A 27,997-nucleotide genomic window follows, 5' to 3' on the forward strand; every position below is an offset into this window, starting at 1 on the left:
ATCTCCTCCGGGAAATTCGCATCCCCGCCATCTCTGAAGAGGATAAGAGCTTCCTAGATAGTGAGATCATAAATGATGAAATTGCAAAAGCAATCCGAAGTCTCCGGTCTACTAGGCCCAAACGGACTACCAATCGAACTTTTCAAGCTCCGCCCAGACAAAATAGCCCCGCATCTACGAGCCATGTTTGAAGAGAGTAACAGGATGGGGGCACTCCCACCAGACCAGCATCTAGCGTCACTGGTCGTGGTACGTAAAGAAGGTAAACCTAGAGAGAAATGTGCCTCCTATAGACCCATCTCCCTCCTTAATGCAGAACCTAAATCCTTACCAAACTTTTGGTCACGCATCTCACCGGGTGAACAGTAACTTGGTACACCCAGATCAATCGGGCTTCATGTCCCGCCGAAATACTGCCCTAAATCTGCGGAGGGTGCATGGAGTGCTAGGGAGGGTTGATACCATCGAAGAGGAGGCCGTGATTGTTTCCTTGAACGCCTCCATGGCCTTTGATACCATTGAATGGCCATACCTTCTCACTGTCCTCGCCAAAATGGGGTTTGGGCCGTTTTCATACCCATGAATTAGACTCCTTTAATCTGAGCCCTTGGCACAGGTGGTGATCAACAATAAATGATCTTATCCATTTACACTGAGCCGTGGAACCCGTCAGGGGTGTGCATTGTCACCGCTGCTATTTGCCCTCTCCTTGGAGCCACTGGCTGCCTGGATCTGCAGGGACCCGGCGATACAGGGACTGAGGTGGTCGGCAGATTGGGAGGACCACATCTCGCTCTATGCCGATGATATACTCCTCTACCTAGCTTCCCCCAAGATGTCTCTCAGATGTGTATTGAACATTTTCACCACCTTTGGTAAATACTCGGGTTACTCGAATAATTAAAGCAAATCGCTCATCTATATCCCAGCAGGCGTCTCGCCGGTGCTGCCCATGGATTGCCCCATGCAAGTGATGCAGGATGGCTTTCGCTACCTGGGGATCTTTGTCACTGCGGACCCCGAGTTCCGTTATGAGAGAAACCTGCTCCCGCCCTTGCAACGGCTGAGACGAAATATAGCCAGCTGGAAGACACTCCCGCTCTCATTGCTGGGCAGGGCAGCCCTATTCAAAATGAGGTCCCTGCCCTGTTTTCTATACGCCCTGCAAAATTACCCTGATTTGGTCCCTGCTCGGTACTGTAGGGAAATTGAAGGCCTGCAACGGGAACTGCTATGGGAAGTGAGGTCCCAAATAGCCCTTAATAAACTGGTCTTAAATTGGTATGACGGTGGCATAAGTCTCCCCGACATTAGGAAATGCTACTGGGCTTCCCACCTCGCTGCCATTAATCAGGGGACCTACCGGAGGCCTGATGACCCGGGATACACCATGGATAGGTGGCTGCTGCCGGGCGGGCACTACAACAAAGCCCTATACTCGAATCCCAGAAAACTCCCCTTGACTGGTCCAACCAGGCACTCTGTCCAGATCTGGCATGTAGCTAATAAAAGTTTGGGTTGGGACCGTAGACTCATGTTGGCAACTCCCTTGTGGGACTCTGAACAGCTGGGTAACCTGCGTTCCTATAAGGGATTTGACAAATGGGACCTCATCGGAAGATGGTAGAGTTTGACACACTCCAACAACAATACGAACTCTCCGGTTCAGAGTTTTTCCGTTATTTACATATCCGCCACGCCCTGGTGACAACCCTGCAGAAGGGCTCTGCCCTTCCTGTGTCGTCGCCGCTGGAAGACAGGTTACTTGATGGGTATCTCCCACAGAAAGCAATTTCGCTTACCTATAAAAAATTGATTAATAATACCCTGGATCCTCTTGACCGATTACGGGAATGTTGGAAAAGAGATGGCCTCGAGCTCAATGACGAGGAGTGGCGTGAGGCGGTAGCCTCACCCCGTGATGTGGCGATCTCCGCCCGACTGCGCCTGGTGCAACAGTTTTACATAGAACGCATGTTACTGGGCCCCAGCTGGTACATATGGGAAGAGGAGAGGAGGGAGATTGTAAAAGACAATGTGGCCAGGTGGGCACCGTTTTACACATACTCTGGGAGTGTGAACAGATCCAGGAGTACTGGTGGGGGCTGCAAGATATCATGCGGGAAGTACTGCATAAAGACATACACCCAGAGACCAAATGGTGTCTCCTCAATGTTTGGGAACCCACTGATCTGACGGGTGCAGAGAGGCTCTGGGCTACCCTGGGTGTAATGGTGGCTGTTAGACCTGGCACCTTGGCGTGAGTCTCCTTTCCACTTTTTTGTCGCTGTGCCTCATGTGTTTTTATGGTGTTGGCCGCTCAGAGCACGGTGCCACTGCCAACCAGTGCCACCGTGCAAGTGCTCCCTAGGTAAAATGTTTCTGTTGGTTGGATTCCATGATTGGCTTATTTGGTTTACTATCAGACCCCAGTAAAGTGCACCAGGAGTGCCAGCGCGTGTAAATACAAATGCCGCTGGTGGGCTTGCAGCACTGGTTGTGACACCCACAGAAGCGGCCTGGTAAAATGTGTCTAGGTCTGCCATTGCAGAACCTGCGTGCAGTCTGGTACTGCCATGCTGACTGGCAAGTGCACCCACTTGCCAGTCCCTAAACCTTCCCTTAACTTCATGTTAGTCACCCCTATGGTAGGCCCAAGGGCAGGGTGCATTGTAGCATAAGGTAGGACAAGCCCTGATGTGTGTGGCATGTCCTAATAGTGAATTACAGCCATTTTCGTTTTTCACTATTGTAAGGCTACCCTGTCCTCATAAGCCAGAATGGGCAGTTAAGATTGTTACATCCTATGATCCTAACAGACCCAGGGAACGTGGTAGAAAATCGAGTTTAGTATGCCTGAACTCAGAATAATAAGGTACATCTTTTAGTAAGGTTTATTTTAATATTCTGCGTTTGCAAATGCCACTTTTAGAAAGTTGGCCTTTGCTTGCCTAACCATTTCAGTCCGCCTCTGCGTGATGTGTATCTGCTGTCTGGCTTGTGTGAGTGACAGGGCTGGGGAAACCCAGATGGGCAGGGCTAGGTAGCCTGGTGGTGAATAGGAAGATTGGCAGGTAGGTGGGTGGGAGGAGTACACCTGGACGCTGAATAGGGCTGTGCTCTGCCACCACAATACTGGCTCCGCCCCCTGTTGAGCGTCTGATGGCTCTGCCCTGCACCCTGAAAGAAGAAGCCTGCATCGCATCAACAAAGTGCTCCAGGACTGGACTGAACTAGGCTAGGGCCCCCCTGGCCTGAGAGAACAAAGGATTTGTGGTATAAATGTAGGAGCCCTGCTTCTAAGAAACTAGATCCTGTCCTGCCAAGTAGAAACCTCTGTCCGACCTGAAGGAACTGGAAAAGCTGCATGGAGGAGTACTGTCCCTGACCTGGGGGATTGGCCTGCAGTGGTTGCCTTGCTGCTGAAGAAGAGGAAGAAAAGACTCAAGAAACTTTTATTTGACTTGTGCTGAGAGATCTCCAAGGGCTTGTGAGTGAGCTTGCCCCCTGAACGAAGTCCCAGGTCCAGTGGACTTCACCGCCGTGAGATCGCCTTGGAAAACGGACTGTTTTTCCCGCATCTTCGACTCGAACTGCTGCGCACGTCTCGCTGATCGCAGCGTACCCCCTGCAAGCTGGTATTCCGCTGTCCGGCCCGAACAAAGCGTCTGAGGCCCCTACGAGCCGTAGCTCGCACCGTAACGGAAGGACTGCGAGCCCTACTTGCTTCTATCCCCTACGAACCGTACTGCCCAGCTTACGCTCCTTTCCCCTGCTTTGGAAAGGCTGCGGTGTGTACGGTAGTCACGTACATCTCCCCTGAGCGGAGCGTATTGTTCGCTTGTGTCCAGCATTTCAACTCAAGATTGCCGATCTCCCGGTACGGCACGAACGCCGCGACGAACATTGAAAGCACTGTACCTACGCACCGTACCCTGAAGCCCTGCACGCCCAAGGTCTAACGTACCGTAGTACGCATCGCACCAGGAGGACAACGCACCGTACATCGCGCTTGATGTCAGCGCAGCATCCGTGACGAACTCACCAAAAGATAAAGGTACTGTGCCTGTTCGCACCGTAGGGTGTACGCTTCATCCCGAAGCGCCTACAGTGCGTGTGGGACCCGTTCCCAAGCAGTTTTTACCGCGTACGAAGCGTACGGAAAGGAACGAAGCGCACAGAACTTTAAAACTACGCTAAACCCAAGAACTCTTTGTCTAGTAAGTATTGTGGGCCATTTAAACGTTATCTGGTCTTGTGCTAAGCCTAAACTATATATATAAAGTGTTATTTTTTATATATCCCAGTGTGGAGTCCATTTGTGGGGTTGTCACTGAGTTACTGTGTGTGTGTTCACAAATGCTTAACCTAAACGCTCTGAGATAGGCCTTGTCTGCTTGCGCCAAGCTACCTAGAGGGTGAGCAGGGGTTATTGTTGGAGTGTACCCCCCTACCCTGACTGGAGGAAAGGTTCCCTGCTTGACACAAGTACCTACCTGTGCCAACCAGAGAACCCGGATTCTAACAGTGGCGAAGCGTGATATAGCGCAAATGTGGGGGGCGAGCACAGCGCCGACGTTGGTCACCTGGATAAACAACTTAAACTGGTGTATGTTCAGGGAGAAAATGGTCTATGTGGCATGGGGCTGTCCTAGGAAATGATATGCTGTGTGGTGTAAGTGGAATGTCTTCCGGGGACATATATGTGCAGCCCCTGTGGTCCCCTCAGAGGATGAGTCTTTGTCTCCCTGATACCTGATCACCTGTTCGAAAGGGTCCTTACTATCCGTGATGCCCAAATGTATTTGCCATGTCACTTGATCCTACCTAAATGTATGCTGTTTATGTTTAATAAAAAGATATTCAAAAAAAAAAATCTGTCTTTCTGGAATTCCTCCTGGTGGCCCCTCTTCCATCATCAGTTCCCAAGGTCAAAAATCTTGGGGGCATATTATCTACAAACTGTGATAAATATTGCAAAACACGCTTAGCGCGTTTTACATTATCGCCCTCTATCGCTGAATTACATCGCCGTGTTAGCGGCGTATTAGCAACGCTTTGCTAACAGGTGAAGGACAATCCAGCGATAGACTGCGATAATCCTCATTAGCGTTGGAAATCCAGCGATGATTTCACAGCGCTAATTAAAAGCTTGGTAATAGGGGAGTGTGTACTTAACCATACAATCCACCTCCCATAGGCAATAATAGTAAGTCAGGTTTTATTCAGGCGTTAGGATCATGCGTTAATGGGGGCTTAGCGCGCCTTTTCTCATTGCTACGCGGGTCCGGGGCAGCGTTGATAATACAGCGAAGTTGTGTTTGCGACATTTTTCAATGAAGTAATTGTAAGGAACGCCTACTTTGCATCTCATTAGCGATGTATATCACTAAGATGTGTAGCGTTAGAAAATCAGCTGCTAACATGCGAATAAGATAAGAATATCGCCGCTTTAGCGGCAAAAAGTGCCGCTAAAGCAGCGAAACTGCCCTTGATAATATGCCCCTTGGAGTGCTCTTGACTCTAAACTTATTTACAAAGATCAAATAAATCACTCGACCTTATCGTGTTTCGATCTTTTGAAAACTTATTAAAAAAATGCCATTTATTCCCATCAATCTTCAAGTCACAGTGGTGGTCTCCCTGGTGTTTTTGCAGCTTGATTTCTTAATGCCATCTTTTTAGCCGCCCAACAAGGTTTGTTAACAAAAAGCTTCAGAGGCTGTAATTTGCAGCAGTCTGGCTGTTGAAAAATCTCAAAAAATATGAGTTTGTTCCGTGGAACTGGCCCTGAATATTTACAGAATCAAATGAGATGGCATTCTCCTAACAGATGTTTGTGCTCAGCTTCATCTAGGATGATGGCAGTGCCTGGGATGTATGAAGCTTCTTGGGGCGGTAGAAGCTTTATACCTGCCACGGCTATACTGTGGAAGCAACTGCCACTGAACCTCAGGTCTCGGCCGAACCTGATCAGTTTTAGAAAACAGCTAAAAACCTGGCTTTTCTCCTCGTCTCGCTACTATTTTCCTTGCTGATCTTTTCTTTCCTGTTGTGTTTTTTGCTCTGCTGGCTCCTGCAGTTCTGCCGCTAACACCAAGATGCCCTTTGGGCAAACGCTGCGCTTTATAAATGCAATCTAATCTGGTCTAATCTTGCACCATGGTGCAAGGGTGCCTGCGTTGGCGCTAGGCAGTCAGTTGTGCGCCAGCACAGAGGAAAGCACAGGGATGTGTCGTGTTGCTGTGAATACGACACGTCCCTGCACTTTCCTACTGACGCAGCTCAGCACAGCAAGATGGCTGGCAGCGCCACGATGCGTCATTTTTTAGTAAATATGCCCCATGATGCGGGTTTCTTCTTTGGTCTTATGGCAGCACCTGGTAGCAGCTAAGGCTAAATGCCTTAGTGAGAATATACAACAAAAACAGGCCAGGCCTGCTTTTGTGATATATAAATACATTTTGCAGCGTCGGGCCCTGAAAGAGTGGAGCATGGAGTGAAATACCATTGGCTGCTCCTCCTTATAATGGGCCTGCCACAGACAGCTTAAAACTACTGGGAACTATGCTTCCGAGTGAACTATTTTTCACATCAATCAATCTAATCAGGTTATCAGCAGCTTCAGAAAGTTCTGATGATCTGCTACAATCTTCAATGGAGGGGGGGAGGGTGGCTCAGTAGTCTGTGTCGCAGTTTTCTGATGCATACGTTGTGGAGGTCTGTGTTAGACCCCATGTTCGCATACTTTAATCCCAGCAGATCTATTGTGCCTTTCATCCTTCCAAGGTTGATAAAATGATTAGCAACAAAAGGAAACATCTATCATACAGCATCACATGCCCCCTTGGAACTGAGCAATCGCTTTACAAATACAAATAGAACTTATATTATGTTGTGTTATGTTATGTTATGTTAAGTTGTTACTCAGAATCACACCATTTTCAAAATGTAAGAACTTCCAGTCACAGCTGGCCCTTAGTTTTGTTACCGCAAGAGTTATGCCAAGTCACTGTACAGCCAATGAAAGAGCAGGAAGAGGTCAGGAGTACATAGCAATGCAGTCAATGATTGCAAAAAATATGAGGAAATTGTTGCCAAACAGTGCATTTAAATATCCCTTGTGCGGCATACAATCCGTGCACCAGCAGCCAACAAAACGCCCGGTGTTACTCCTACAAGTCCAACTCAAACCGGTCATTTAAAGAGTCCCCTTGAGTTACTGTTCCAGACCCACAGTTTTTTCATTTCGGCATGGAACCTCTGAGGGGCTTATTTACTAATCTTTCAAGCAAAGCTGCTGCACTGTGTTGTGTCAGAATGAGACCACAGAAATGCCCCCTATTTACAAAGCTACAGAGCATTTCTGCTCTCTCCTTGTGCTGGTGCTCTGTGTGCAGCCGCGCTCCAGCGAAGATGCAAGGACACCTGTAGTACAAGCAGGATTGTACCTTCCACCCTGCACAAAAACAATCCTTAGCAGCATATCCCTCTTCTATGCGTGCTGCATAATACAGCACACATGGAAAGAAGAAATGATGAGGAAAGATATTTCTCTGCGCTACTCCTCACTGGGGAAGGCGCATTTCCATATTTGCTAGCTTTATTAAATCTGGGAATGAGCCAAAATCCATGGGTGGGTGCATGGGAATTCCAGCTTGAAAAGCACCGTAACACAGCACAAGCAGCTGCATTCCATTCCTTTTCTTTACAAAACCACACAAGGCTGTGAAAATCACCCTGAAGTACACAAAGGCTTCATAAATATGGACGTGAGTGTCTACCTCCTGTCTCAAATAGAACTGTGCCCACTAATGTACCCCTGGAAGGGCTGTCGTCCACCCTTCGAACCAACAGCAGCCGCTTTGTATGTCTATGCATCCTTACTTCTCATTTAGAGCTCATGTGCTCTAGGATTCCCCGAAGGTCTGGTACCAGCTATGACCCCTCAAACTGTTCCTCCCAACCAGCACCATCCGGTCTACAGTGTACGCACTCATGGACACCAAGGGAGACAATGCCCCAGTCCCTGCACTCCAGGAGTCCACCCTAACCCCACTGACTACCATCTTCCAACACCCTGTATGGCTCAATCCTGAACAGCACAAGTCAGACCCTATCACCCACACCTCCAAAGATTACAGTGGTTTTTGAAGCAAGTCTTTGCTATAAAGTGCTATATTGATAAGAAGCAGGGTTTCAGCTGCTTGCCGGTGCCCTGCAGTTCTTGAGTACCAAGTTTGACACTTGGTCATGGGTGGCACATTTTGTTGTAGATGATTACAAAGCTACTGCTCCTTCAGGCTGTATGAGTAGGTCTGGTTGTGGTGCGAGGCAGAAGAGCTGATCACCCAGGGCACTATTGGCAGTGAGGTGACCCCACAAACAGCACTCGCAGCCCCATTGTGGGGTTCAGGCTATAGGGAATCCTTTGACTGGCGTCTGTGTATGAACCTTCTCCTTCAGTGCAGCTGCTCACAGCATCCTCTCTTACTTCCACAGACTCATTGGTACCTTCAGGATGGTGCTGCAGAAAGTGGTGGAGGAAGCACAGCTGGAGGTGTCGGACACGCTGATAGACGACAACAACTCGGCCATTCGGGTAAGACTTCCTGTGTGTTCATCGGCATCATTGCTGTGGTTGATACTGAGTAGAAAGAGGTCAATGACTCCTATGGGTGCCCTCTCACCAGGAACATTTGGCAATTTCATTCCAAAACCTTTGGCCACCTTGCCATTTGTGGATGGAAATTATTACATATACAATGTTAGCAGGACAATGATATACTACCAAAGAGGGTAAAGTACACCGTACAGGGTCAGCAAATCATGGAGATCCAGACCCAGATTTAAAAGAGATGGTGCAACACAGGGCAGCAAGCAAAGGTGTTTCGCTGTGTGAACTGAAGAGAGAAAATCTGTACCTTATTTACAAAGAAGTGACGCAGTTCTGCTCTCGCCCTGTGCTGGCGTACGTTCAGTACTTATGCACCAACAGATGCACCCTTGCGTCATAGTGCAAGAATCTCTGCTATGTGATCAGAATCATTTTTGAGCAGGATTGGGTACTATACTCCCCAAAACTATGTTATCAGGCAATTTCCTTTTTTAAGCAATAAGGGTAAAAACGAGGAGAAACAAAAATATTTCTCCTTGCTATGCCAGCCTTAGGGAGGTGCAGAATTGTAGGGCAAATCCATGTGTATAAGTCTTTGGAGATGTGGATTTGCATCAAATTTCAGGGGTGAATGCATGGAAACACCCATGCACCACCAATGGAACAACACCCCTTTACATAAAGTATAGCAAGGCAGTGCATTGCATTACTTTTGGTTGCAAACCAAAGCAAATCACTATTTACTTTTGTTTGTAAAAATCAACCTAGATTTTCCATAGGGTCTGTGTAAAAAACACAAATGCAAACCCGACACAAAAACTTTGTAAATCAGGACACCTATTTCTAAGATGAGTAACACGGAACCACAAGGCACCAAAGAGTTATACACAATACTTGGAATGTCCCTCTTTCTTCTACAATGTTTCCTTAGTCTCGCTTGTTGTATATTTGTCTCATGGCCATCCATACAATACAGGACAATGGGAGCTCACTAACAGAGGGCGCAACTTGTGAAAGACAGAGTAGGGTGTGGATCTGCTGGTCCACTCAGCGACTCTGAAGTTCTGATGTGCATCAGTTCACTTTTATGAGTGGCAGCAGACCAGCGAGGCTGTGGGCAGAGCGGCTCACACCCTGATCCCCTTGCTCCCTCTGCTCGAACAAACATACGCACAACTATCCCGTGGTTCAACGTCATGATTACCACCTTCAACAACGTGGCTTTACGCCATGTACCACCTTCAACCACCTGGCTATACGCTTACAGCACCTAGCATGCTGGGATATTTAATCTGACACTAATGATGGGAAAAGCTAAATGACAAGCCCCGGAAGTGTCTTTGGCCAATAAGGAGCCCCTTGGCTGCTTTGCAAGTAAGATGGTGGAGGCAGAAACACCAACATGACCCACAGTGTTTTCACAGTCAAGCCCCACACTCTAGAACAATCTATCCTTTCACCTATTATCCCTTTAACCCCACATCCTTCTGGGAAGCACTGGGAGCCATCCACTGTACCAACCCCAATTAATGAACAGTGCTGCCATAGAGGACAGCACAGAAGTGAACAGCACTGATTTGCCTTGTAGACTATTGTGTTCTCAGGGCTATTGGAATTATGCGGCCATGTAAGAACCAATTATACAGAAAGGTTGACTTAATTATCTGGCAAGAGACAGCCAATGGCTTGGTACCTTCTGTGGCATTATTATCATAACATTATGGTAAGTGAACACTCATGGACATTGATTCCAAGTGGATCCACTGAATTCGAAAATAGAGAGGTTTCTTAATACAGAAAATTGGTTTACACATTCAGCATCTACTGTTATGACCTACAACTGATGCTATTGTTCACAAGAATACTGTCCTGTCTATCTCGCAGAGAAAAGCCGTGGCGTAAATACCCTACGATGTTTCATTTAGCAGCTCCCCAATGTAGTTGTAGAGATTTATGAAAGGTGGGGAGCACTTGATCTGCAAACAATATTAGTTCTTGGGCCCAAAATGTGTCTTAGGAGCCCACTGTCTGGGCTGCTGAATGTTGGAATCACGGAATACCAGAGCTGTTTAGTCTTGATTCTGTCCCATGCATCTTTCTTCCCTCACCCTAAACTTCTTTTATTTTTATTATAACTCTTTTTATTGCAGAAAATAAACATAGCAGTGAAATGACAATTCTACTCATGACAGAATGTTAGATCCATAGTCTGATCTTGGGCAAATCAAAATAATAAATACATTTAGCATATATCTTAGCCTCCCCCATCTGCCTATAGGTCTTCTTACTCCAATTGGACCCTCCGAGAGTGTCCCCATAAGCCCCTTCTGCGCCAACGGTGCAGATCATCCCACGGTATGCATTCCACTTCCCCCACACCTTAATCCTCTTATTGGGACAGCCTTTACTCTCTTAGACTTCCCTCTCCCCTCACATGCACCAGTCCATGTCCATTTTCCACTCATTCAGTGTGTGGGTCAGTGCGGCCCTCCATAATTTAGCGATGTTTCTTTCGGTAACCATAAATCCTAATGTTGCCAAGAGCCGTTCCTTACTGTTTAGATCTATCTCTTCCCATATATTCAAAAGATACCAATTTGGCGATTTGGATACCATAATGTTGCATATATTCTGAATACAGAACATCACCTTTTCCCAGTAGTTCTGTAGCGCCGGGAAACCCCACAGCATGTGGAAAAGGTACCCTCCTACCTGCATCCCCAGGTGCAGAGGTCTTCAAACGTTTTGATGCCGAGACCCTCTGTCAAAAATGTTTTAGGCGTAAGGACCCCCTCCTGACAAAAATATCCAGAAACTGGTATGCCTCATTCTCGGCAACTATAAACGTCCCCAATTCCCACAGCAAATCATTTTTATGGTGGGGAAACAATATTAAACACATTTCACCACAATTTCTTTTCCAGCCTGCCCGCCCTACCCCGGCTTTCCCTTTTTTCTTGCTCTTTACTGACCTTCAACACCTCTTCCGGGATAGTAAGCGCTATGTAAATATATTTACAATTAGAGGCACACACTTCACAGCTCATCACAAATCTTCCAGTGATTTAATCAATGAAAGCCAGTACCGGCTCCCAAGCATCCTTTACAGCTGCAAATTGCCTTTTACATTTTCAGATTAACTCGTAGCACATATTTCCATTCCTTTCAGGCAAGCAGGCATCCTAGAAGGAAAACTTGTTTAGCTGTCTGATCAGCTCGGGTGTCACAGCACAAGAGAACACTCCCTGAATGGCATTGCAGCTTGAAGTATTTTAATTCATGATGAACTTTCTGGGGACGGTTTTCTTTTTCGCGAGTCCAGGCAGAAGTGCGCCCTGGAATGCACAACCCCCTTTCCATGACTCCAGGGCCCCCTTGGGGGTCGTGTCCCACACATTGAAGACCTCGCCCTAGGGCATAGCGTCGATTCAAACTGTTAGAAATGGGATTTCTGGTTGGCTAGGGCAAGCACCTAAGCCAGACAGAAACAAACCACTCTAGTAGGGGCAAGGGAGCTATGCACCGAAGATAACCCCTGCTCACCTCCTTGGTAGCTTGGCAGAGCAGTCAGACTTATACCAGAAGCAATGTGTAAATCGTTTGTGCAGCACACTCACACAGCAGCGACACACTAGGCACACCACAAAAGAAACTCCACACAAGGTTATAGTCAAATAGCCGTTGTATTACTCATAAAACACATTAGAATGTAACCACACATATGCACTGTGCCACCTGGCACTTGTATGACTTTACAGGGGATTATATACACTTACAGGGCCAATCGGGCCACTGTCATCACCATTAGAACTCATTAGTAGTGAAATAAAAACAACCAGTAACTACTGGCAAGAGGCACTTAGCATAACCACATTAGGCAGGAAAGATCATCAGTAATGCATCATTTCATAACCCCTTATGCGCCACTTAGGCATACACTGCACCATAGCACCTCTGGCCCCATCTAAACATAGGGGGACGGCCATCAGGCCTACTGGCCTTAATCTCGGGGGCCCGTCTTGGGCCTCCCCACAATGCCCTCTGTCCCGCAAAGTCCGGGCTCAACTATCCTGAGGCCTTCAAACTGGCCACCGGGCTGCCAACGCAGCAGAGTACTGGCCCTAACAGGCAGGGGCTAAAATGAGGGCAAGGGTGCAACTCACCCGTGTCTCTTCCTAGACCACCAATGTCTCCGGACCCTGGTGACTACGGCGACCCGCCGAGGCAAAGCAAAGCTTCTTGTGCGGCTTTGGCCGCATTGATTAATACACGCAGTACTTCCTCTCTCCTCTTGTCACAACAATGCGGGGTAGGCACCCGCCTGTACTTCCTTGTAGATGCGCTCAACATAGCACGGGCTACGTCAGCAGAGCCCCCGCTGTACGTTACACAGGGTTCAGTGCAGGAAGGGAGAAGAGAGGCATAACACAGCGCTCACCACGTGCTGTCACAAATCATGTGGGGCAAGCCACAAGTCGTGGGAGACCACAAGGGCCCACCAGCAAAGTGTCCTCTGGGAGGCCAGGATTCCCTTAGGCAGAGTGGTAGTTCCCCCTAGCCCTAGAAAGGCAGCAGGTCAGCACTTCCTGCAGCCCAGGTCCATGGTGGTTCCTCCTGGTCCCACGCAGTCTCCTGTTCCAAGCAATCCAATGTAAAGGGGACCCCTGAGGGACAGATGGGTAGGCAGGAGGTGCAGGGGAAAATTGAAACACACTAACAACGAAGTAGAACCAACTGCCTACAGAGTACGCATATAAGTAAGCCCAAAAATTGGGCCAGGATTAAATGTGCAGACACACAAGGAGGCTGACAATGAGAAAGTTATACAGGAATAGGATAAGATACAAAGCATCAATTTATTTTAATACAGAAATTCAGGATAATAGTCAATAGAATACAGCTAAAAATATATAGGTCCCACACTACATCAAACATTCATACTAGCATTCATTCCCACAACATACTCATAAATTTAATAAACAAAGGATCCAAATTTGTCAGTTCATAAATAACTTGGAACAGATGGATTTCAGGAAATGATATTTCCAAGGGATAACAGTTACTCATGTGCCCCCAGTCGTGGGGGGAGGCAGGGTATCCAAATAGACAGAAGACAAATAGAGCCAACGCACGTTTCGGTGTTGGGACCACAAGGGGCTACACCTTAGTCAGGGCAGAGGTTGATATAATCGTGGGGGACACAATATAGCACCTTTGTTGGGATACGTGGCTTTGCTATCCCCCTCTGTTCGTAGAGGGGGTCAGAGTCTCAAGAGACTCAAAGGGATGCGTTCCTGGAGATTAATGGTACAACAGGTTCAAGGCTCATTCTTCATATAAAGAGCAAGGCCGTATGTCGAGATTAAAGGAGGGGCACCTCAGTGTAATTTCAAGTACGGGGTTCCAAAGAGCCCATCAAGTGCGCCGGTGAGCACAGATATTAGCTGATTCCGTTGGTCGTTCAGGCGTGGTGTACCGGATACAACCAGCTGGGTATCTGGATCAGGGGCGAGTGATAGCCGCATAAACCGTTTCGGACGTCCAAGCAAGCCACACACATGAGGTCACAGCCCCAATATTTATATTGCCAATATCTATGTTCTCCCCCTGACACAGGGCACTGTGCCCAGTCCAAACCAGTTCTGGGGGGCACTTAAACATTTTATTTACATTGCACAGCAACCTCCTTTGTTAGTGTAGGCCTTGGCCCCAGACACACCACAGGGGGGCGGAGACAGCATTGTGTAGGGCAGGCACAGTCCTATTCAGGTCCAGGTGCTACTCCTCCCACTACTACAAATGCAGATCAGGCCTATTCAGCCTAGCACTGACTCACCCAGCCCCTCTGGAGCCACTGCACCTCCCCAGCCTCTGTCACTCCAGAGCCAGACATTCAATACACAACAGACAAGCACAAAGACACATAGCACACAGGAATGCCAACTTCTAAAAGTGGCATTTCTAAAATAGTGATAATAAATCTGCGAACACCACTATTCAGCATTTATTACCACTATTCCAAATATACCAAACTTGACCACGCTACCCCTCTCATGTCAGGAATTACCACTGAAACACATATCAGGGAATCCCCAATACATCCCTATGAGAGGGCACCCTCACAGTAGTGAGAAACCAAAATGGCTGTTTGTCACTACCAGGACATGCACACAGTTAAGGCACATGTCCTACCTTTTACCTACATCGCACCCTGCCCATAGGGCTAGCTAGGGCCTACCTTAGGGATGACTGATATGTAGTAAAAGGGGAGTCACAGACGTGGCACCCACTTTATGTGCCACGTCACAGCGGCAGTAAACTGCACAGGCAGGCCCTGCAATGGCAGAGGCCTGAGACAGGTTTGAAAAGCTACTTTGGTGGGTGGCGCAAGCAGCGCTGCAAGCCCACCAGTAGCATTTAATTTACTGGCCCTGGGTATATGAGAAGATACCACTTTCCAGGGAACTGAAAGGTAAATTAAATACGCCAAACAGGTGTAGACCAATTGTATCACGTTTACCATAGAGAGCACATGCACTTTACACTGGACAGCAGTGATAAAGTGCCCAGAGTCCTAAAACCACCAACACCAACCAGGTCAGAAAAAATACCAGGAGGAAGGCAAAAGGTTCTGGGATGACTCTGCAAAAAGGGCCAAGTCTAACAGTCTAGTGTGGTGCAGGCAAAGTATATTCTGTGGACAATTTTGAGTTATTAAGGATTTTACAGTATGTGAGGGATATTGCCTTTATTTTCATATAATCATCGAGCAGTCTATCCTCCAGGAGGAAGATTCTGGTAGTTCGTCCCCTTTCTGCAATGCATCCTTCAGCGCGTGACGGACCTGGAGATATCAGAAGGCTTTAGAGTGCACCAGTTGGTAGTCCCTTTGCAGGGTGGCAAAGGGAAGCATGTCTGTCCCCACCCACAGGTCTCCCACCCTGGAAATGCCAATCAAGTCCCTTTTGTTGAAGCCGTGCTGATTTTCTAAGAGTCTCAGTTTAGCAGAATCCCACAATGGGCTCACTCAGGTGAGTTTGTCCCTCCAACCCAGTGCTGCCGACACCTCCTGCCAGGCTCGTAATGTGACCGAAGTCAGGCTGGAGAGCAAGCTCCCCTTACCCCCTCCATATATCGCCCTGAGATAGCCCCCCGGTTGCATGTTGCGGTGGTTCATTTGGTATGCCAGTTCGTCAGAGGGCAAATGAACCTAGTGATTAACCACGGTGAGTTGGGCCGCCCACTAGTATTTCTGTATTTCTGGAAGCGCTATCCCACCATCATACCAGCTTCTAGTCAATTTTGAGAGAGAAATCCAGACAGAACCCCCCTCCCAGAGAAGCGAACGACACCCTGCACTTCTTGTCTCTTTATCGCACACTTGCAAGTTCGTTTTCATTTTTACTTTGTCCTTTTGCTACTGATTTCCTATCTTTGTCTTCTCCTTCTTCCTGCTTTACCTGCCTTTGTCTCTCTCTTGCTCTTTGGTCAGAGTCTAATTGTACAAAAAAAAGACCCTGTCCCCAAGAATTAGTGTCAGTACCCAACACTGGCAACCACCCTTAAAACTTAAGTGCTGGAGATGGCCATTTAAAAGTCACGAAGAGTCAGGTGGCAACTTGAATTATCTAAGGAGTTCTGCTAACTTTTGATCTGCTTGAGCTACAAACCTTATTCGTTGAAAATTGTAAATAATGCAGTCAATGGCGGCTTATTTAGCATCGGCGAGTATTACATATTTATGTCGGCACAAAATCCTGTGATTTCTGTGGTCCATGTTAAACGATATATACAAAAACAAGCACTGGCACAGCCGATCGGTCTCACTTTGCCAGTATTGGTATTGGCTTTGAGAATGCTTGTGTGGAGCAGCCCAATACTGTCAGACAGCCATCTCGGAATCCTATATTTTCTTTGCTTATCATAGTTAAACCATCCCAAAATGGCCACCATGTCATGCTACATTTTGTAGAGATGCAACATAGTGGCCATCCTAGAATGGTAAACAGTAGAAAAAGTATAATATCAAGATAGCTGCCACGTTGTATCACATTGCATGTAGATGCAACATGACCTAATGTGACAGCCATCTTAGAATGGTATAACTTCAACAAAACAATGTGAAAAATAGAGTTCTAAAATGGCCGCCCTACGGTATTGGACTTGTCTGTGCTTGCACAACAAGTATACAAGCAATGCCAATTCCAACAGCAGAATCCAGAGCCTTCCTGGGTGGGAGAGCAGAGGGGAAGAAAGGGTAGACAAGAAACAAGGTTAAGGACACAAAAAAGTGAGTCAAGTGGGAATGCCTGGGAATGACCGACATAAAGTGAATGGCTGGGGATGAGACCAAGGAAGGAGCAAGCAGGCAGAGGGAAGCAATCAACTGCTGGGTGAAGAGGCAGCAAAAGTGGGCAAACAGGTGCAACAGAGAGAGAGCAACCAGATGCAAGGAGGGTATTGTTTAAGTTAATTAAAACCACAACAATACACTTTCTAATAAATCGGAGAACTGCAATAAAAAATCTTGTTGTATATAAATCCTAAAAAAGTCATAAAAATCTTTTTTTTGACAGTTATTACCTCTCAAATCTATATAAAAGATCATAAATCAATTAATATGCTATAGGAAATGCAAACGGGAAAAAATATAGCGCCCTGATGTCAACTGAAAAACGTGCTAAAGTAGCAAAAATCAAGTGGCTGAACAGAAGCCCAGGCTACTACATGGTTAAGTATTGCATACAATGCCGCTACTTGGTAGCCAATAGTGTGTGCTTTCCGATTAGGTACACAGCACGTGGTGCAGGCGTGTAGTGGCGGCTACTGACAACCGCTAACAACATGAAATAGAAGGCTGAGAAAGTTCCTCTGTGGAGCTCCGCACAGGAGCTCACAACTGATGGTCGAATACTCTGAAAGAAGTATTCAGAAGAAGGAAGTTTTCATCCTTTACAAACCTGCAGCAATGATCTGATACACGTATCCTGCTTTCCCTGAAACTTTGCAAAGACTTCTCCACTTTGAACTATCTGTACCGAGCTCCTCAGTGGCCTGCACTTTTCTAGTAGAGATGGCCTTTCTCAGCTGTTTATTATAGCCTTATAGCCCGCCGTAGCAGGCTATACCGGCTATTAAAGACCCGCTGCATCGTTAAAGGCCCGAGCCGAAGGCGAGGGACTTTATCAAAGCAGCGGGACTTTAATAGCCGGTATAGCCCTGCTAGGAAGGGCTATAAGGCTATTAGAACATTCTGCCACTAGAGGGCAGAATGTTCTAACAAATAAAACAAAGGCTTCAGGTAGCGCAACGGGATTAAAATCCCTCAGGCTCCCTGAAGCCTTTGTTCACAGCCACAAAGAAGCATTGGAATGTTGGAGCTCCGGGCTTATACCAGCCATTATTACCCCATAGCACTCCATTGTTTTCAATGGAGCTTCCAACATTTCAATATTCTAATACTGCATACAGCCTGACTGTGACAGAAAAATAAAGCTATCCGTCTGCGGAAAGACAAATGGCAATTACATGCTTGCACATTTCACAGGTCAGGGGTCTTTGTTGAAAAAACGAAGTGAAGGGGGAGACTCTTGAAGGGCACCACAAAACAACCATGTGGGCTGAGCAGATTTTTAAAAGCAAAACTTGGGACAGGGCAGACACAGAGGTAGGACTAAAGGATAACAATGAAAACAGAATGGACATATGTGAATGTAACATATATTTTCACTCACAAAACAAAGGTTAAAGTAGTGTTAATCTTGGGAGAGGTTCCAAAATTTTAGCTTACTTTAAAAAACCCAGAGAAATGTGTTGAAAAAATCAAAGATTAAAGTGACATTATAGTTAGGCCTTGTAATAATATAAAAACTATCATTAAAAGCAAAAAAAACTGAAATTCAACAGTTATAGTTCCCTGAGTAACTATATCTTACCCCTCCACCATGCACTGCTTATGACGTCACATATTACATCACTCATGACATAGTAAATGATATCACTGATGACGTCTCAAATCATTTCAGACATCAGGGGCGCCTGTGGAAGTGGAAGCATCTTCCACATTTCAATGCTGCTGTGCGGGAACAGGTACCTTCTTTCCGAACAGCGGTATATGTACCTAAAATTGTCAAAAGCATCGGGATTCTGAGACAGACCTCTGAAAACAGGGACCGTATGGGGAAATCCAGGATGTCTGGTCACCCTACAAGCATGCCAGTGGGAGCATTGTGCCAACGGCAGCCATCTTCATATACACGTCCCTTCACCTCACTCTCAGGGACGTTCATTGCATTTAAGACACCTTGGTTCAGTTCCATTTGCATAAGTGATTCTGGGCACGTAAGCTTCTTTCGGTAGGGGAACAAGTCGGGAAGGGTTTGGAAGGCTCAGTCAGACAGTAAAGTACCTTTGTTATAAATATGCTGCTTTCCGTGCCTTTGTGCAGTCTCCATGGCGATCCCACGGGAGCAGAGAGAACATTCTGCTGCGGCACTGTGTCCCTGGCCCCCCTTGCCCCCACCTCTCCCAGCACTTACATCTAAACTGCAATTTATGTGCTTCAGTGACATAGCAGCAGGGGGTCTGGGCTGAAGGGTGCCTTTTTAGGGGCATCTGATCAGCTCTTTCTGGGTGCCAGTTTGACAGGTATCCGGACAGGTTGTGCTCAGAGAGGTAGTTACAGCACAGCATTGCTAGGGTTAATTCAGAGCAGTGCCATGTTAACGCATGGGCACACAGGGCAGTTGCCAGGGGCCTCACAAGCATAGTGGCCCCATGCAGACCAGAATTTAACACTAATTTTCAATTAAACATTTTTATTCTTCTGTGAGTGGTTGTGTAGGCAGGACCCAGTGGACTGTTTTGCACGGGGGCCTATAATGCTGTTAAGGCCGCCCCTAATTCAGAGGGAAGGGAACGTACAGAAGAGAGGTCCAGTGCCACAAAATGATGAACAGTACCCTCTCACCAGGGACATATATGGTGCAAGATAATCCTAAAAGTCATAAGTTCATGACATCTTCTGAAACGGGAGAAGGCGGAAAGCGTTACCTGCGAATCTTGTCTCTTATTAAAGCACTTGGTAACAATACATTTTTGACGATGCATTGAGGCAATGGATGAATATATGACCAGGTAAGTGGGTGAGTGAGCGAGTTAGTGAGTGATGAATGAGTAAATGAGTGAGCGAGTGACTTAGCTAAGTGAGTGACCGGGTGAATGGATGGAGTGACTGCTAAATTTTATTAGTGAGTGGTCGAGCAGGTAAGTGGTAAGCCTGGGCGGTGAACTCTGCTCCACTCGTGGAGTTTTCCGCACTCAGCGTTACGTGGAGCTCGCAAAGTTCTGAAAAACTCTGCACCGCATAGCGGAGCAGAGTTTTTTTCCTCGCTCGCGTTCGTCAACGTCAAGTTGGTGAGCGAGGAAAATCCACCTCCTGGGCGAGATTTTTCCTCGTTAACATCAAGTTGGCGAGTGCGAGTGTGGAAAATAAACCTCCCGGCGAGATTTCTCAACGCGGGGGGTCAGGTTTCTCATTGCGAGTGGTTGCATATGCTTGCGACCGTTCGCGTTGAGAAACTGCCCTTCACGTTGAGAAAGCTGCCGCTCGAGTAAAAATCTACTTGAGCAGCAGAAAGTAAAGCAGCGCCCGCTTGCGCTGTGCATGGTGCCATTCGCGATGATTGCACAGTGCGGACAAACATCCGGCACTGAAAATCAATGCAAATGCCAATTTTCTATCGCACTCCACTGCTTGTGGAGCTCCACGTAGCGCGGCTGAGTTTTTTTTTCACTTCATGGAGTTTCGGGTAGCGCAACTCTGCGAACTCTGCCCAGGGTTAGTAAGTGGATAAGTGAATGAGCACAAGTGGGAGACTGAGTGAGCGAGTTTGTGTGTGTGTGTGCATGAGTGAGTGGGTAGACAGGTGAGTGAGTGGATGAGTGAGTGAGTGAGTGACTGATTGAATGGCAACACGTGTATAAGGCTCTTTTTAGTCATTGGGGTCTCTAGGGATGATGGATAACTGTTGTTAATGTGGGTCAGAAAGTTGCCCTGTGAACAAGGACTGACACTGCTAACACATGAAAAGTGGGGTTCTCTAAATTTAAGAATAGAGTTGGGGACTTCAAATACTTACAAATGTTGACACTTGCAGTAAATGAAGTGTGGGAGGAGGAGTGGTTAAAACTGGTGCACCACGAGTGTGCCTCACACAAAACGTGGTTGTTAACTTCTGATTTCAGCAGTGGGTGTCACCAGAGAGAGTTCATTGTCGACTAATGACAGGAAGGTCCCCAAAACTAAGCATAAATGGCAGAGTTGAGAATTAATGCGAGGTCGTTAGATCACATGCAATCACAGCTACAAGTAGCCAGATTGGCAAAGGAAAGCCCATTTAATTCACAGTAAGGCACAGGATCTGTGCGGGGGGAGGCGTGCGTGTGTGTGTGAATTATTTTTTAAAGCTATAAAATTAATTAGGACTTTTTTTTTAAATGACAAAAAGTTGTCATTGGCTGATAAAAATCATAGATTTTTAACCTAAGAAACAATTTCAACTTTTTTGGTAATGTTTCTCCTGCAGGAGAGGTCTTCGTTGACTATTTACATCACAGGAGTGCACAACAGAATGGATCACTAAACCTTCCAAAGCAGACAAAATTAATCCACCGTATTAAAAATACCCATCTCTAACAGCACCAATGAAAGCATCATGTGTCCTCCTGGGATGTAAACCTGTGACCTTAAAATCGCAGCCACCACCCAGCAAACCGAACTACCTCATATGATTTGTTTTTTTAAGTAATGGGACACTGGACTCGGTATATTATGGATTTTTGTAAAGTGCTATCTGTACCATAGTACCATATCAAAGCGTGGAAATAGGACATTTAGTCTAGGAAACAGTTCACATAAAACTGCAGCCATTGCTCTAGGCACAAGTATTTTTATTGCTGGTGATAGCCAAGACAGTACATATGTACTCTATTGACTTATAGAGACTTTCATCCAGCCCTCTTCTTTCATTGGTATGTTGTATAATTCACATCTTTCTTCCTCCTGCTGCAGCCTACAGCACCGGGCAGTGGGTCAGCCCACTTCAGTCACTGGCTAACATCACTGTGAGTGAAGGCATTCTGCTGTTTTACAGGGCACACATCCACACACAAGGCAGTTCCCTTCTGTGTCAAGGACAACTGTGGTCATGTGTGCTTTTAAGAGACCAACAAATATTTTTGCTTTCAACCAATGCTTTTTATACTATGCAAGGTCCAGCAGCTCACCCAACAATAATAAATCTCAAAAACAAGCCTTGACAAAGCCAAACAACTGGCAGCCAATGACAGACCAATTGGCTGTGCCAGTGCTTGTTTTAAATTGTTACCTGCATGTAGCTAGTATTTAAGATAGCACTAAAAACATTAGCGCAAGATGGCTGGCCAGTAGCAAGTTCCAGAACAGAGCTCTTAGTGTATAGCATATCACCCTGGTTTCTCGTTCAGCATGGCCAGCGAACACATCAATGAACTTAGATGCTAAACCCCATGGGAAGAAGTCCCAGGGATTTACCATGTATAGAAGAGAATGTTTACATAAACATTATGCACTATTATAGCCTTATAGCCCACCGTAGTGGGCTAAACCGGTCATTAAAGTCCCGCTCCAGTCCAAGCCGAAGGCGAGGACCTTTAACAAATGAGCGGGACTTTAATGCTATTAGAACATTCCACCACTAGAGGGCAGAATGTTCTAACAAATAAAACTTTATAAAACAATCCCCTCAGGCTCTGAGAGGCCTCTGTTCACAGCAACAACTTTGAACGACAACACTGGAATGTTGGAGCTCCGGGCTTCTACCGGCTATCAGAAGGCCCGAGCAACTCAATCGTTTTCAATGGAGCTCTCAACCTTCAAATGTTCTAATAAGGTTTATAATGTATACAGTGAGAACTGTAGCATCTTGTGCGCCCGCCTGCCCAGGCTGAGAGTTCTGGAGCACAGAACATTGTCTGTGTATAGAATGTCCCCTTTCCCTGACTCCACTAGAGTTTGTTCGAAGGGCCAGAGAAATCCTGGATACTGAGCTGAAACACCAGCCGTTCCTGTGGGCCTTAGTATTATCTAAGTGATTGAACCTTATATGCCGCTGACCGCGGCCCCCGCAGGGGGCCAATAGGCGGTCGGCGCCTTAGTGCCCCCGGGGCACCGGTCACCCCTCCCCACCCCCTTCCATAGGAGGGGGCGGGGACGCCGACCGGAGCCCCCTCCTTGGGCTGGCCGGAAGTGACGCGCAATGCGTGTCACTTCCTGGCCCTGGTGGGAGGGGGAGGCTCTTTGTCGCCCACCTCGCCTTTGACCTCACCTCGCTGCATCGGTCCGTCGTCCGCGCCGTCCTCGTGCGCCTCCGGCCCCCGCGGCACTGTTGATTGTCGTCGCCTCTACGCTTCTTGTTCTGGTGAGTCTTGCAGCACCCACTCCGCCCCGGCCCTGTCCCTGGGCAGTACCAGGTCGACGGGGCCTTGTGGCAAGGATCGCCACGGGCGGAGGGGGCGCAAGATGGGGGCATGGGGGGTTGGAGAGGCGTTGTTGGGCTAATGAGCACGCGCTGTTGTGAATTCGCTCGGACCGTTGCGGAAGTGGGGCAGTGCGGGCCACGCATGGCTGATGCCATTGAGTTGCGGCCCCGGCCCCTTTGTGTCGATGGTTGTTCCCTGCGGCCTGCCTGCTCCTGGGCGTTGAAGACCCTAGGGCGGGCCTCGGGCCGCGTCCTTTCGTTGCATCGGGGGAAACGGGGCGAGTAGTGCAGGGCTGCCCTCGCGAGGGTGGCGCCGCCCACCGGTGGGGGTTGCGTCCAATGAGCTGCTGAGGCTCGTGATGCTGACGACTGTTATTGCCGGAAACGAAGGGGAGAGGGTTGTGGTCCGTCGGCTGCGCGGCCGCCTCTGGTGCAGGAATACTGAGGGGGCGAGACGCGAGGTCGCGTCCACATTCTGTGAGTCACTTAATCCCTAATTCACTCAATTGCCCGTGCCTAACTATATGGATGTGAATACGGTGCTATGTAAAGCGTTCGCTACGAGGAGTTGGCCTAACGGCTAGGGCGCTCGACCTCGGACCTCGGGAACTAGGTTCGAGTCTCGGTAATGCCGCTGAACTTCCTGTGATTCGGGGCAAAACACTTAACCTCCCCGTGCCTTACAAAACGTGAATGTGGGTCCTCATGTAACGTACCGGGTGCTATGTAAAGCGCTCTAATACTTGATGGGTTTCGGGTCAAGTTCGCGCTATATAAAACTCGGCAAAAAATATTTTCAATGCCTTCGTGTCGAGCTCGCGCTATATAAAATATGCATAAAAGCGAAACCTACACAAAGACCGAGGATCATGTCCTCAAGGTCCGAATCTGGTTTGTGTTTTCGCGGCTCGGGGCCGCTTTCGCATCGCGTGATGATAGGCCAGCCACTGATTCTACTAGGGCCTGTATATGTAATGTGATGCGTGGCCTGGTTCCATCCAGACGGGGGCAGCGGCGCCGTCCCCCCGGGGTGTGTGGGCCCGGGTTCAATCCCCGGCATCAGCGGATGGCCTGTGGGTTAACCGTCTGCTTGAATAGCTACAGGTCCCTGGTTCGATCCCTGGTTCGGCAGATACCTGTAATCCCCAGCGAACTAATAAGGCCTAAGGGAGAGTTGGGAGCGGTGGGCGCAGCCTGGGCACGCTAGGAGCGGTGCCGGTTCCTGAGGCTCGGAGAATGGACGAGAGCGGTGGGAGCATCCCTGTCCCATGGTGTGTCCTCCTCTGCGGGACCCTGTCCGCCCGTCGTGGCATCTCCTCACCCCCGCCGCACTGACTCAGGGGGTGCGAGGTCTCGAGTCTCGGAGCGGCGTCCGCATCACGCGTTGATAGGCCACCCACTGATTCCGCTCGTAGGGAGCGAATGTCGTCTGTCGGCTTTGACAACGGGGGGCAGGGAACTAGGGTTCGAGCCGCGGGGTTGTCCGGTGATGTTGGGCGCACTTTATCTCCCCGCGCACGAATGTAACCGGTGCCCGGGTACAGCGCTTTCATACCTTCGCGATGTACAACTACAGATTGGTTTGATTTGAATAGTTAATGGCCCTGACAACGATACAGGGTACTTAACCAGGAGCGTTAGCTCAATGGTAAGTCTTGTGCCTCTGCTTATCAAGGCTCTCACAGGACAGGGTTCGAGTCCCGCAAAACGATGTCAAAGTGTCAGAGGTTGGCAGAAGGTCCTGGGGTGTATTGCTTGATGGCAGTGGGCCTCACGCACGTTAGTTGGTATGGGAGCGGCCGGCCAATAACCCGCGCACCCGGCGCACGGTGGGAGCGGGCATGAGCGTGCGTGGGTCCTCGGCCCTGGGACGCTTGCTCGCAAGGTCGCAGGTTCAAGTTACATTGATTCTGTATCAGTGGCGTACCTTTCGTTGGGTCCGGCAGAGCACACATGTTAGTGATCGCGTGTCTGTCGGCCTTTCGCCAGCGGGGCATACTTCGCAATGGCGGTCGGCCTCGCAAGCAAAGTAAATTAAGGGGGGTGCGGCCGGCTAAGAAGCTGCATACCCTGTGCCGTGGGAGCCGGTAGGAGACTAGCGTGGGTTCACGGCCCCAATACACCAGCACTGCAAGGCGGGGAGCTGCCTGGGTCCCCGCTGATCGCGGGCGGTGCGACACCTGTGGTGCTCCCTGGTAAGGGGTATCGCCCCCTCCCGTTGTTTACGCTGCCGTTAAGGGAGGGAGGGGCATGCAGTGGGCTGCGTGCGGCAGGCGCAATGGACCCGGCACGGGGATCGTTTAGTATGGTACGAATCTTGTAAGCCCCTCGTGCTTGAATGTGTAATGTAAATAAGGTGCTCAGGTAAAGCGCTCCAACACCTTCAGCTCGCGCTATATATAATTATGCAACATGTAAGGCAGATAAATGATACAAGTGCATGCAATTTTCACATACGCGATTACGGCCATTAATAAACCCCCCGCACCTCATTGGGGAATCTGGTGCGGTACTCGCGCGATCCGGTTCGGGGAGCGGGTAATATGGTACGATTGACGTAAGCACCCCCGGCGTGAAGAGATAATGTAAATACGGCGTAGTCCGATCCTGACCACACGTGACCACGTGTCGCTCGTCCCCGACCTTTTGCTGGAAGGGGGCGTGGGTCGTTTGTCGTTGTTGTTGTTGTCTTGACACCCACCCCCTTTGCTTACGGCCTCGCGCTCCCAAGTGCATCAGTCCTTGGGCAGGGCGGACCAGTGTGGGGATATTCCTAACGTATAACGGTCATCACCATGTTAGTAACAGTTAAACACGGGTTGCTGCCGACAGTCTAGAAGAGGTATGCTTAAGCCCGCAACTCGGCCCCGCCAACATGCTTATGTGGGCCACCTTCAACGGTCGCTGATATGGGAAACTCACACATATTTAACTGTAACCTAGACACCCGGGGGGGTGCCAGTCGGACAGGGCTACGCAACGGGGATAGAATGGTAGTTATTATCTAATGCTAAAGGAAGTCTGGAGTGAGCCACTAGATGGGTGTAGATATGGGTGCAGCTCAGTGCCCCAATCACATTGAATACGGGGTCACACTGACATAGCGGCAAAAGAATAAGTGGTCACCACATAGCGCATCACTAGGGCCTAAATCACGGGTAACTTCCAGCGGTAGGGCATTTAGCAACAGATGAAGTATCAGCGTGTAGGTAACAGACATCTGCTCTCCAGCAGCACCATGCCCTGGGAGCACGCGCGTTGCCCTAACTCTGAGGCCCACCCAAAGGGGGGCCGAGTAGCAAATCAAGTAAATAGGTTCCATAGATGGGTGAAACCGCCAGCATTGGGGATAGGCCCAGGTAAAATAGGGTTTCTTCGTGTCTAGAGGACCATTGCAGTTGGGGGTATCCCCCTACGGAGACTGGGATCCTAGTTTACGGACACTTTACCGCGCTAACTGAGTGCTGCCAACCTACATATGGTGCTGCTGTCCCAATAACTGGGGTGTCAGCGGGGCAAACACAAGGGGACATTATGTCAATAGAACACTTGTCACGCCCAGGGGGCATTCAATCTCCACTTCAACGGAGCAGGAATTTGGCACCGCTGAGGATGCTCTGGGTGTGTGGGGGGGCACCCCCCCCCTGCCACCCTAGTACTAGGAAGCATGATGGAGGGGCGAAGTAGGACTTAGTCATCCCTCAATGCCTGAACTTTACAGACAGCGCGCAATGCTTAAGTCAGACAGATTCCCGAAGCTGGTAGGCCTAGGGGGGTTTCATCACTGAGGGATCTATAGGGGCATAACTCCCATAAGGAATAAGGGACGGTGGGCAGGGGCAAGAGTCGCCCCTTGCCCATGGTCACGCGCGGGCAGCTAGGAGCACTCCTGTGCTCCAGGTTTAGCAATCAGAGGGGATTGGCCGAAGATTAAGTAAAACCCTTCTCGCCTTAATAGCCAAAGAGGGCAGGCCCAGAATTGTGAAGAGGTGTAACCTTCCCGCTGGGGGGCGAATAGTTCTTGGCACATCTTCGCAGGCTCAACGGGTCCTTTATTCCAGCAGACCATATCCGATTGGGATGGCGTCTCGGGCTTTAGGGACATAGATGGAGCCATCTACAACACCAGGAGCTATAGCTCACTGGTAAGTCTTGGGCCTGTGGATATAGGGGATCTCACAGGGTTTGAGTCCCTAGCGCTGTCACACTGTCATGCGGTGGCAGAATTTCAAACTCTTCTTTCTGCTAGGATGGTTCCCTTCCAGCTAGTTGCAGGAAGCCCTAGATAGGAGAGGTTGCAGGTAAGACTATAGCGGGTTGGTGGGGGGCCCTGGCTGCGACGGTTAGCCGCCTCCAGGGCTGTGGCGGAGTTACAGGGCGATCTGGAAGCAGGCCGGTACAAAGGGTACCTCTTCGCGGCACCATAGGGGGTGCCTGAGCCAAAACCGAGGAGCCTCAAGGGAGGTCCCGGAAGCTGTGTCGGTGCCCCGCTAGTCCTGCGGGCGGTTGTGGGCCTGAACAACCGGGGGTTTGCTATGCGACGCTCCGCCCCGAGAGGTGGGCCGTGAGTAGAATTACCAACGGCACGTGATCGTAGAAAGAATCACCTGGGGGGCAGCAACGGCGGGCATCGCTCCCGCGCTGCCCGGCTCATCAGGCGGGCAAGCGACCCAGTTGGTTGCCTGCCCTTGGATCGCCCGTAAGATAACCCACCCATTACATATTCTGGAATTATGTAATAAACCTGCAGCATTGTTACCCAACACCAACTGTCTCGTGTGTGTCATTTGGGGTAACCTACGATGGGGAAAGGGGGGACAGCGGGGTGCCCCTGGGGGTACTATGCCGCTGACCGCGGCCC

The 27,997-nt window shown here is 48.8% G+C and overlaps 1 protein-coding gene across 11 annotated transcripts in view; it reads left to right on the forward strand.

Moving 5' to 3' along the window:
• OTOF (otoferlin) overlaps positions 1 to 27,997 on the forward strand; it is a 1,069,570-nt gene that overhangs the window by 532,953 nt on the left and 508,620 nt on the right. For all 11 annotated transcript variants that reach the window (XM_085613159.1, XM_085613153.1, XM_085613156.1 and 8 more), the window contains exon 4: positions 8,503 to 8,602. In XM_085613159.1, the coding sequence (XP_085469285.1) occupies positions 8,503 to 8,602 (100 nt within the window). The remainder of the gene's footprint in view (positions 1 to 8,502; positions 8,603 to 27,997) is intronic.

Source organism: Triturus cristatus, chromosome 6, assembly GCF_964204655.1.
Source record: "Triturus cristatus chromosome 6, aTriCri1.1, whole genome shotgun sequence".
NCBI classification, from domain to species: domain Eukaryota; kingdom Metazoa; phylum Chordata; class Amphibia; order Caudata; family Salamandridae; genus Triturus; species Triturus cristatus.